Raw genomic sequence first — 13,123 nt, forward strand, 5'->3', positions numbered from 1 at the left:
AAAGTGTAGTAATGTTTATGTGTCTATGTGGAGAGTGTGGGTCGTCTGAAAAGTAAGTGTTCGATATCTTCATTTTGCTCCATCGCGTGTATGAGGGGTCCTGGGATGTGATGAATCGGTGATTAATGTTATGTAAGGGTAGATGGTGTCCTGATCGTAGACAGTAGAGTGTGTCTCGTGTTTTTCTGTGTTTTTTTCGATGAATTTGTATTTGACGGGATGGTGTTGAAGGCTGAGCTGGGAGGGTGGTTGCATATAGCTCGTCGCGTCATTTCAGTGTGTGTTCTGTCAGTGTTATGATTGCTGGGGATGAGATGAAGTGTAATTAGAGATTGCTGAAGTGTGAGTCGGGAATATGCGTTGAATTCTTTTTGTAGCTGGTTTTTAGTTATGGAGTGGCTTGGGTGGTAGGTGTTAAATGTTATTGCAAAGAACTGAGATCCTATCATGCTGAGGTGGGGTTATATTGGAAGGAACTTCGTTGCATTGTACGAATGTTGAAAATTTATGGTTGCTATCCAACCAGTGATTGTTCTGAGTGCTCTTTTTAATGCAAACTGCAGCTTCGTTATATTTGTTTTTAAGAGGGTGGAAGACCAAGCAGGCGAGGAATAGTTTAAAGTGGAATGAATTCATTGTATGTAAAGGATCCTGAGAGTCTTTTCTTATCCAGATCTGGAGCCAGTTAGTGTTTGTATGCTGGATTTATGTTGATATATTGCTGATGGGAGTAACTGTCATGTGTGTTGTATGTAATGCTTAGAATGGCCGGTGCTTTGTTTAGTGGAAGGTACTCACCTTCGTTGGACAATCTGGGGTTGCAGACTTCCGTGCATATACACGCATTCCTCTGGGTAAACCAAAGTCTCAGTTGCGTAATGTAGTGCTGCTTGTTTGCTGTTGCTCATGTGGTGTCAGGCTCTTTTGACATGCTAATGAGGTCGTCTATATATTATACAAAGGGCCGTCCCGGACCATTGTTATGGAAGAAAATATCCGGATTACTGTTCACGATGATCATTGTAATGTAATCCTCAAGCTGCTGAACTTCATTTTGGAACACATGGCACAACTTACCTGACACATGAGTAAGTGACGCATGAGCGAGTGTCGTGAGACTTGTGATATAAGTGAGGGAGCATAGAGAGAGAGGCAGGAGTCATGTCTCATGGAGCTGCGTCGTTACTGGTGGTGGCCTTCACTACGCTGGCCGTCACTTGTTGCCAAAGCGCCCCACTGGTGTCATCGCTATCAGCGCTGGCTGGTCGTGACACTACCAGACCCACCCGTCAGCTAGAGAGAGCCGTTGTGGAGGCCGTTGATGGACCTCTTCTAGAGAAGTGGCTCATTCTCCTCGTTGACACCTCTGCAGAGCAGCTTTTGCCCCTCGACACATTAATAGAAGCACTGAATGATGGTGAACATCCAAGGCCACTACTTCTCCTACGCCCAAAACTTGAGTGGGAAGACCAGCTGCCGCCAAGCTCTGTCCTCAGCGGCCTCTGTGTTGTTATCCTAGTAACGGCCACCTGGCCCTGGTGGTTGGCGGAGACTGGCGATAGATGGGCACCAACCACCTTGCTTGTCGTCAACGTCAACTCCTCGTGGGACGCGACTAACCTGATGGAGTGGCCTAAAATCCAGATTTCCGCGTCTCTGACACTCATAGAGCCCTCCTACAGAAAAGAGTCCCTTGTCCCCATCGTTCACACGTCCCGACCATTCTCCAAAGACTTCCGTGGACGCCGGCTCTATAAAGACTTTCTCGGAGAGTGGGACGTGACCAGATTCCCCAGGTTAGACCTTCTGTTTCCTGACCGGTTCCACACATTCGGTGGAGAAGTTCTTCATGTGGCCTCAGACTTGGACGATTACCCACTTATATATGAAGATGGAGACACAGTCGACGGCACCAACATCAGGATACTTAGAAGTCTTGGGTCATGGCTTAACTTCACCTTCACAACAACCCATCACGCTAACGACGGTAACTGGGGAGAACTAGAGAACGGGACGTGGAATGGCCTGCTGGGGGAAGTGTACCGCGGCGAAAAGAATATAACTATAAATTACTTCACGGTGGTGTACGACAGAATGCAGGACTTCGACCACACGGCCACCTACTTCTCTGAAGGATTTGGATTTGCGTTACAGATACCCCCACCACTACCAGCCTGGAGAAGCCTCATATATCCATTTTCTGCAGTACTGTGGGCGTGTGTGGGCGGAGTTCTACTGTTAACAACGCCTGCTCTTTATCTCCTCACCCGTGCCTCATCAGAACAAGAATTATATCTACAGACAGCTGCTCTTGAAGTGTTTAGGGTACGTTAGCAGAGATTTAGGTTGCCAAGAAACAAGATATCCCACTAATCTAAATGGATGTATTATATGTGCTTGTATCATATATATATATATATATATATATATATATATATATATATATATATATATATATATATATATATATATATATATATATATATATATATATATATACATATATATATATATATATATATATATATATATATATATATATATATATATATATATATATATATATATATATATATATATATTCTATCAATTTTTATTACCACGCATCTCTCTTATCCTTTCATTACTTACTCGATCAAACCACCTCACACCACATAATGTCCTCAAGCATCTCATTTCCAACACATCCACCCTCCTCCGCACAACTCTATCTATAGCCCACGCCTCACAACCGCATAATATTGCTGGAACCACTATTCCTTTAAACATATCCATTTTTGCTTTCCTAGATAATGTTCTCGCCTTCCACTCATTTCTCATTGCTCCCAGAACTTTTGCTCCCTTACCACCCTGTGACTCGCTTCCGCTTCCATAGTTCTATCCGCTGCCAAATGCACTCCAAGATATCTAATACACTTCACTTCCTCCAGTTTTTCTCCAATCAAATATACCTCCCAGTTGACTTGTCCCTCAACCCTACTGTAGCTAATAACCTTGCTCTTATACACATTTACTCTCAGCTTTCTTCTTTCACACACTTTTCCAGACTCGGTCAAAAGCTTCTGCAGTTTCTCCCCCGAATCAGTCACCAGCGCTGTATCATCACCGAACAACAACTGACTCGCTTCCCAAGCTCTCTCATCCGCAACAGACTGCACACTTGCCCGTCTTTACAAAACTCTGGCGCAAATTCACCTCCCTAACAACCCCATCCATAAACAAATTAAACAACCATTGAGACATCACGCATCCCTGCCGAAAACCGACATTCAGTGAGTACCAACCACTTTCTTCCTACTCGTACACATGCCTTACATCGTCGATAAAAACTTTGCACTGCTTCTAGCAACTTGCCTCCCACAGCATACATTCTTAATAACTTCCACAGAGCGTCTCTATCAACTCTATCATATACCTCCTCCACATCCATAAATGCTACATACAGATCCATTTGCCTTTATAAGTATTTCTCACATACATTCTTCAAAGTAAACACCTGATCCACACATCCCCTACTACTTTTGAAACAACACTGCTCTTCCCCAATCTGAAGCATCTCTTGCGCAAGCCATCACAGCTTCCCTAAATACATCCCATTCCTCGCCCATGAGAAGCATGGGAGGTGGGCAGATTAGGAAGGGTACTGAGTGGTGGCATGAAGTAAGATTATTAGTGAAAGAGAGGAGAGAGGCATTTGGACGATTTTTGCAGGGAAATAATGCAAATGACTGGGACATGTATAAAAGAAAGAGGCAGGAGGTCAAGAGAAAGGTGCAAGAGGTGAAAATGGGGGCAAATGAGAGTTAGGGTGAGAGAGTATCATTAAATTTTAGGGAGAATAAAAAGATGTTTTGGAAGGAGGTAAATAAAGTGCGTAAGACAAGGGAACAAATGGGAACTTCAGTGAAGGGGGCTAATGGGGAGGTGATAACAAGTAGTGGTGATGTGAGGAGATGGAGTGAGTATTTTGAAGGTTTGTTGAATGTGTTTGATGATAGAGTGGCAGATATAGGGTGTTTTGGTGAGGTGGTGTGCAAAGTGAGAGGGTTAGGGAGAATGATTTGGTAAACAGAGAAGAGGTAGTAAAAGCTTTGCAGATGATGAAAGCCGGCAAGGCAGCAGGTTTGGATGGTATTGAAGTGGAATTTATTTGAAATGGGGGGACTGTATTGTTGACTGGTTGGTAAGGTTATTTAATGTATGTGTGACTCATGGTGAGTTGCCTGAGGATTGGGGAAATGCTTGCATAGTGCCAAGTACAAAAGGAAAGGTTATAAAAGTGAGTGCTCAAATTACAGAGGTATTAATTTGTTGAGTATTCCTGGGAAATTATATGGAGGGTATTGATTGAGAGGGTGAAGGCATGTACAGAACATCAGATTGGGGAAGAGCAGTGTGGTTTCAGAAGTGGTAGAGGATGTGTGAATCAGGTGTTTGCTTTGAAGAATGTATATGAGAAATACTTAGAAAAGCAAATGGATTTATATGTGCATTTATGGATCTGGAGAAGGCATATGATAGAGTTGATAGAGATGCTCTGTGGAAGGTATTAAGAATATATGGTGTGGGAGGCAAGTTGTTAGAAGCAGTGAAAAGTTTTATCGAGGATGTAAGAATATGTACGCGTAGGAAGAGAGGAAAGCGATTGGTTCTCAGTGAATATAGGTTTGCGGCAGGTGTGTGTAATGTTTCCATGGTTGTTTAATTTGGTTATGGATTGGGTTGTTAGGGAGGTGAACGCAAGAGTTTTGGAAAGAGGGGCAAGTATGCAGTCTGTTGTGGATGTGAGAGCTTGGGAAGTGAGTCAGTTGTTGTTCGCTGATGATACATCGCTGGTGGCTGATTCATGTGAGAAACTGCAGAAGCTGGTGACTGAGTTTGGTAAAGTGTGTGAAAGAAGAAAGCTGAGAGTAAATGTGAATAAGAGCCAGGTTATTAGGTACAGTAGGGTTAAGGGACAAGTCAACTGGGACGTAAGTTTGAATGGAGAAAAACTGGAGGAAGTGAAGTGTTTTGGATATCTGGGAGTGGATTTGGCAGTGGATGGAACCATGGACGCGGAAATGAGTCATAGGGTGGGGGAGGGGGCGAAAATTCTGGGAGCCTTGAAGAATGTGTGGAAGTTGAGAACATTATCTCGGTAAGCAAAAATGGGTATGTTTGAAGGAAAAGTGGTTCCAACAATGTTATATAGTCGCGACGTTTGGGCTATGGATGGAGTTGTGCGGAGGAGGATGGATGTGCTGGAAAGGAGATGTTTGAGGACAATATGTGATGTGAGGTGGTTTGATCGAGTAAGTGATAACAGGGTAAGAGAGATGTGTGGTAATAAAACGAGTGTTGTTGAGAGAGCAGAAGAGGGTGTTTTGAAATGGTTTGGTCACATGGAGAGAATGAGTGAGGAAAGATTGACCAAGAGGATATATGTGTCAGAGGTGGAGGGAACGAAGAGAAGTGGGAGACCAAATTGGAGGTGGAAAGATGGAGTGAAAAAGATTTTGAGTGATCGGGGCCTGAACATGCAGGAGAGGGAAAGGCGTGCAAGGAATAGAGTGAATTGGAACGATGTGGTATACCGGGGTCGACGTGCTGTCAATGGATTAAACCAGGGCATGTGAAGCGTCTGGGGTAAAAGATGGAGAGTTGTGTGGGGCCTGGATGTGGAAAGGGAGCTGTGGTTTCAGTGAATTATTACATGACAGCTAGAGACTGAGTGTGAACGAATGTGGCCTTTGTTGTCTTTTCCTAGCGCTACCTCGCACACATGAGGGGGGAGGGGGTTGTTATTTCATGTGCGGCGAGGTGGCGATGGGAAATCGATAAAGGCAGTCAGTATGAATTATGTACATGTGTATATATGTATATGTCTGTGTGTGTATGTATATATGTATATGTTGAGATGTACAGGTATGTATATTTGCATGTGTGGACGTGTATGTATATACATGTGTATGTGGGTGGGTTAGGCCATTCTTTCGTCTGTTTCCTTGCGATACCTTGCTATCCCGGGAGACAGCGACAAAGCAAAATAGATAAATAAATAAATAATGTATATATATATATATATATATATATATATATATATATATATATATATATATATATATATATATATATATATATATATATATATATATCTTTTTTTTGTATTCATTTATTTTATTTTGCTTTGTCGCTGTCTCCGGCGTTAGCGAGGTAGCGCAAGGAAACAGACGAAAGAATGGCCCAACCCGCCCACATACACATGTATATACATACACGTCCACACAGGCAAATATACATATCTATACTCAATGTACACATACATATACACACACAGACATATACCTATATACACATGTACGTAATTCATACTATCTGCCTTTATTTGTTCCCATCGCTACCTCGCCACACATGGAATACCATCCCCCTCCCCCCTCATGTGTGTGAAGTAGCGCTAGGAAAAGACACCAAAGTCCCCATTCGTTCACACTCAGTCTCTAGCTGCCATGAAATAATGCACCGAAACCACAGCTCCCTTTCCACATCCAGGCCCCACACAACTTTCCATGGTTTACCCCAGACGCTTCACATGCCCTGATTCAATCCACTGACAGCACATCAACTCCGGTATACCACATCGTTCCAATTCACTCTATTCCTTGCACTTCTTTCACCCTCCTGCATGTTCAGGCGCCGATCACTCAAAATCTTTTTCACTTCATCTTTCCACCTCCAATTTGGTCTCCCACTTCTCCTCGTTCCCTCCACCTCTGACATATATATCCTCTTGGTCAATCTTTCCTCACTCATTCTCTCCGTGTGACCAAACCATTTCAAAACACCCTCTCCTGCTCTCTCAACCACACTCTCTTTATTTCCACACATCTCTCTTACCCTTACATTACTTACTCGATCAAACTACCTCACACCACATATTGTCCTCAAACATCTCATTTCCAGCACATCCACCCTCATGCGCACAACTCTTTCCATAGTCCACGCCTCGCAACCATACAACATTGTTGGAACCACTATTCCTTCAAACATACGCATTTTTGCTTTCCGAGATAATGTTCTCGACTTCCAAACATTCTTCAAGGCTCCCAGAATTTTCGCCCCCGCCACCACCCTATGATTCCCTTCCGCTTCCATGGTTCAATCCGCTGCCAGATCGACTCCCAGATATCTAAAACACTTTCCTTCCTCCAGTTTTTCTCCATTCAAACTTACCTCCGAATTGACTTGACCCTCAACCCTACTGTCCCTAATAACCTTGCTCTTATTCACATTTACTCTTAACTTTCTTCTTTCACACACTTTACCAAACTCAGTCACCAGCTTCTGCAGTTTCTTACATGAATCAGCCACCAGCGCTGTATCATCAGCGAACAACAGCTGACTCACTTCCCAAGCTCTCTCATCCACAACAGACTGCATACTTGCCCCTCTTTCCAAAACTCTTGCATTCACCTCCCTAACAACCCCATCCATAAACAAATTAAGCAACCATGGAGACATCACACACCACTGCCGCAAACCTACATTCACTGAGAACCAATCACTTTCCTCCCTTCCTCCACGTACATATGCCTTACATCCTCGATAAAAACTTTTCACTGCTTCTAACAACTTGCCTCCCACACCATATATTCTTAAAACCTTCCACAGAGCATCTCTATCAACTCTATCATATGCCTTCTCCAGATCCATAAATGCTACATACAAATCCATTTGTTTTTCTAAGTATTTCTCACATACATTCTTCAAAGCAAACACCTGATCCACACATCCTCTACCACTTCTGAAACCACACTGCTCTTCCCCAATCTGATGCTCTGTACATGCCTTCACCCTCTCAATCAATACCCTCCCATATAATTTACCAGGAATACTCAACAAACTTATACCTCTGTAATTTGAGCACTCACTCTTATCCCCTTTGCCTTTGTACAATGGCACTATGCACGCATTCCGCCAATCCTCAGGCACCTTACCATGAATCATACATACATTAAATAACCTTACCAACCAGTCAACAATACAGTCACCCCCTTTTTTAATAAATTCCACTGCAATACCATCCAAACCTGCTGCCTTGCCGGCTTTCATCTTCCGCAAAGCTTTTACTACCTCTTCTCTGTTTACCAAATCATTTTCCCTACCCCTCTCACTTGGCACGCCACCTCGACCAAAACACCCTTTATCTGCCACTCTATCATCAAACACATTCAACAAACCTCCAAAATACTCACTCCATCTCCTTCTCACATCACCACTACTTGTTATCACCTCCCCATTAGCCCCCTTCACTGAAGTTCCCATTTGCTCCCTTGTCTTACGCACTTTATTTACCTCCTTCCAAAACATCTTTTTATTCACCCTGAAATTTAATGATACTCTCTCACCCCAACTCTCATATCCCGTCTTTTTCACCTCTTGCACCTTACTCTTGACCTCCTTCCTCTTTCTTGTATGCCTCTCCCACTCATTTGCATTTTTTCCCTGCAAAAATCGTCCAAATGACTCTCTCTTCTCTTTCACTAATAATCTTACTTCTTCATCCCACCACTCACTACCCCTTCTAATCAACCCACCTCCCACGCTTTTCATGCCACAAGCATCTTTTGCGCAAGCCATCACTGATTCCCTAAATACGTTCCATTCCTCCCACACTCCCCTTACCTCCTTTGTTCTCACCTTTTTCCATTCTGTATTCAGTCTCTCCTGGTACTTCCTCACACAAGTCTCCTTCCCAAGCTCACTTACTCTCACCACTCTCTTCACCCCAACATTCTCTCTTCTTTTTGAAAACCCCCACAAATCTTCACCTTCGCCTCCACAAGATAATGATCAGACATGCCTCCAGTGGCACCTCTCAGCACATTAATATCCAAAAGTCTCTCTTTCGTGCGTCTATCAATTAACACGTAATCCAATAACGCCCTCTGGCCATCTCTCCTACTTACATACGTATACTTATGTATATCTCGCTTTTTAAACCAGGTATTCCCAATCACCAGTCCTTTTTCAGCACATAAATCTACAAGCTCTTAACCATTTCCATTTACAACACTGAACACTCTATGTATACCAATTATTCCCTCAACTGCCACATTACTCACCTTTGAATTCAAATCACCCATCACTATAACCCGGTCTTGTGCATCAAAACCACTAACACACTCATTCAGCTGCTCCCAAAACACTTGCCTCTCATGATGTTTCTTCTCATGACCAGGTGCATATGCACCAATAATCACCCATCTCTCTCCATCAACTTTCAGTTTTACCCATATCAATCTAGAATTTACTTTCTTACACTCGATCACATACTCCCACAACTCCTGATTCAGGAGTAGTGCTACTCCTTAGCTTGCTCTTGTCGTCTCACAAACCCCTGACTTTACTCCCAAGACATTCCCAAACCACTCTTCCCCTTTACCCTTTAGCTTCGTTTCACTCAGAGCCAAAACATCCAGGTTCCTTTCCTGAAACATACTACCTATCTCTCCTTTTTTCTCATCTTGGTTACATCCACACACATTTAGACACCCCAGTCTGAGCCTTCGAGGAGGATGAGCACTCCTCGCGTGACTCCTTCTTCTGTTTCCCCTTTTAGAAAGTTAAAATACAAGGAGGGGAGGATTTCTGGGCCCCCGCTCCCGTCCCCTTTAGTCGCCTTCTACGACACGTGAGGAATGCATGGGAAGCATTCTTTTTCCCCAATCCCCTGGGTTACCTATATATATATATATATATATATATATATATATATATATATATATATATATATATATATATATATATATATATATATATATATATATATATATATATATATATATATATATATATATATATATATATATATATATATATATATATATATATATATATATATATATATATATATATATATATATATATATATATATATATATATATATATATATATATATATATATATATATATATTATATATATATATATATATATATATATATATATATATATATATATATATATATATATATATATATATATATATATATATATATATATATATATATATATATATATATATATATATATATATATATATATATATATATATATATATATATATATATATATATATATATATATATATATATATATATATATATATATATATATATATATATATATATATATATATATATATATATATATATATATATATATATATATATATATATATATATATATATATATATATATATATATATATATATATATATATATATATATATATATATATATATATATATATATATATATATATATATATATATATATATATACATATATATATACATATATATATATATATATATATATATACATATATATATACATATATATATATATATATATATATATATATATATATATATATATATATATATATATATATATATATATATATATATATATATATATATATATATATATATATATATATATATATATATATATATATATATATATATATATATATATATATATATATATATATATATATATATATATATATATATATATATATATATATATATATATATATATATATATATATATATATATATATATATATATATATATATATATATATATATATATATATATATATAATGTACATATCCGTACCTGCTGCCTTCATCCACTCTTGTCACCACCTCGCCATACACGAAATAGCATCCCCTCCCCCACACAGACACACACACACACACACACACACACACACACACACACGCCAGCGAGGCAGTGTCTGAAACAGAAAAAAAGGCCACAACGTTCACTCTCATGCTCTTGCTGTTATATGTAATGCACCGAAACCACACCTCCCTTTCCACATCCGGACCCCACCGACCTTTCTATGGTTTACCAAAGACCCTTCACATGCCCTAGTTCAATCCTTTGACAGCACGTTGACCCCGGTATATCACATTGTCCCAATTCACTCTTTTTTTTTGCACGCCTTTAACCCTCCTGTATGTTTAGGCCCCGATCGCTCAAAATCTCTTTCACTCCATCCTTCCACCTCCAACTTGGTCTCCTGCTTCCCCCTCTTCTCTCCACCTCTCATACATATATCCTCTGTGTCAATCTTCCCTCACTCATTCTCTCCATGTGTCCAAGCCATATCAACACACTCTCTTCTGCTCTCTCACCCAAACTCTTTTTATTACCACACATCGCTCTTACCCTTTCATTACTTACTCGATCAAACTACCTCACACCACATATTGTCCTCAAACACTTCATTTTCAACACATCCACCCTCCTCCGCACAACCCTATCTATAGCCCACGCCTCGCAACAATATAACATTATTGGAACCACTATTCCTTCATACATAACCATTTTTGCTCTCCGAGATAACGTTCTCGCCTTCCACGCATTTTTCAATGCTTTAGAACCTTCGCCCCTTCCCTCACTTTGTGACTCACTTCGGCTTCCATGATCCCATCAGCTGCTAAATCCACTCCCAGATATCTAAAAGACTTCACTTCCTCTGGTTTTTCTCCATTCAAGCATCCCTCCCAGCTCAACTTGCCCCTCAATCCTACTGAACTTAATAATCTTACTCCTATTCATATTTACTCTCAACTTTCTTCTTTCACACACTTTACTAAACTCAGTCACTAACTTCTGCAGTTTCTCACCCGAGTCAGCCACCAAAGCAGTATCATAAGCGAACAACAACTGACTCACTTCCCAAGCCCTCGCATCCACAACAGACTGCATACTTGCCATTCTCTCCAAAACTCTTCTATTCACTCTCTAAACACTCCAATAAACAACCTTGGAGATATTACGCACCTCTGCTGCAAACCGACATTCACTGGGAACCAATCACTTTCCTCTCTTCGTACTCTACACATACACTACATCCTTGGTAAAAAAAAAAAAATTAACTGCTTCTATCAACTTACCTCCCAAACCATATACTAGTCATACCTTCCACACAGCACTTCTATCAACTCTATTCTATGCCTTCTCCAGATCCATACTACATACATATCCATCTCTTTTTCTAAGTATTTCTCACATATATTCTTCAAAGCAAACGCCTGATGCACACATCCTCTACCACTTCTGAAAGTACACTGCTCTTTCCCAATCTGATGCTGTGTACATGCCTTCACCCTTTCAATCAATACCCTCCCGTATGATTTCCCAGGAACACTCAACAAACGTATGCCCCTGTAATTTGAATACTCACTTTCATCCCCTTGGGTTTTGGTCGACTTGGTGTGCAAAGTGAGAGGGTGAGGGAGAATGATTTGGTAAACAGAGGAGTGGTAGTGAAAGCTTTGCGGAAGATGAAAGCCGGCAAGGAAGCAGGTTTGGATGGCATTGCAGTGGAATGAATTAAAAAAGAGGCTGACTGTATTGTTGACTGGTTGGTAAGGTTATTTAATGTATGTATGACTCTTGGTGAGGTCCCTGAGGATTGGGGGAATGCTTGCATTGTGCCATTGTACAAAGGCAAGGGGGATAAAAGTAGGTGCTCGAATTACAGAGGTATAAGTTTGTTGAGTATTCCTGGGAAATTATATGGGAGGGTATTGATTAAGAGGGTGAAGGCATGTACAGAGCACCAGAATGGGGAAGAGCAGTGCGGTATCAGAAGTGGTAGAGGATGTGTAGATCAGGTGTTTGCTTTGAAGAATGTATGTGAGAAATACTTAGAAAAGCAAATGGATTTGTATGTAGCAATTATGGATCTGGAGAAGGCGTATGATAGAATTGATAGAGATGCTCTGTGGAAGGTATCAAGAATATATGGTGTGGGAGGCAGGTTGTCATAAGCAGTGAAATGATTTCATCGATGATGTAAGGCATGTGTACGTGTAGGAAGAGAGGAAAGTGATTGGTTCTTAGTGAATGTTGGTTTGCGGCAGGGGTGCGTGATGTGTCCATGATCGTTTAATTTGTTAATGGATGGGGTTGTTAGGGAGGTGAATGCAAGAGTTTTGGAAAGAGGGGCAAGAATTCAGTCTGTTGTGGATGAGATAGCTTGGAAAGTGAGTCAGGTGTTGTTCGCTGGTGATATATCCCTGGTGGCTGATTCGGGTGAGAAACTGCAGAAGCT

At 40.4% G+C, this 13,123-nt stretch overlaps 1 protein-coding gene across 1 annotated transcript in view; it reads left to right on the forward strand.

The window, feature by feature from the left end:
* Positions 1–1,161: 1,161 nt before the first annotated feature.
* The window catches only part of LOC139752572 (probable glutamate receptor), a 31,065-nt gene continuing 19,103 nt past the window's right edge, over positions 1,162–13,123 (forward strand). The window contains exon 1 of the mRNA XM_071668329.1: positions 1,162–2,325. Within this exon, the coding sequence (XP_071524430.1) occupies positions 1,162–2,325 (1,164 nt within the window). The remainder of the gene's footprint in view (positions 2,326–13,123) is intronic.

This window comes from Panulirus ornatus, chromosome 13 (genome assembly GCF_036320965.1).
Source record: "Panulirus ornatus isolate Po-2019 chromosome 13, ASM3632096v1, whole genome shotgun sequence".
NCBI classification, from domain to species: domain Eukaryota; kingdom Metazoa; phylum Arthropoda; class Malacostraca; order Decapoda; family Palinuridae; genus Panulirus; species Panulirus ornatus.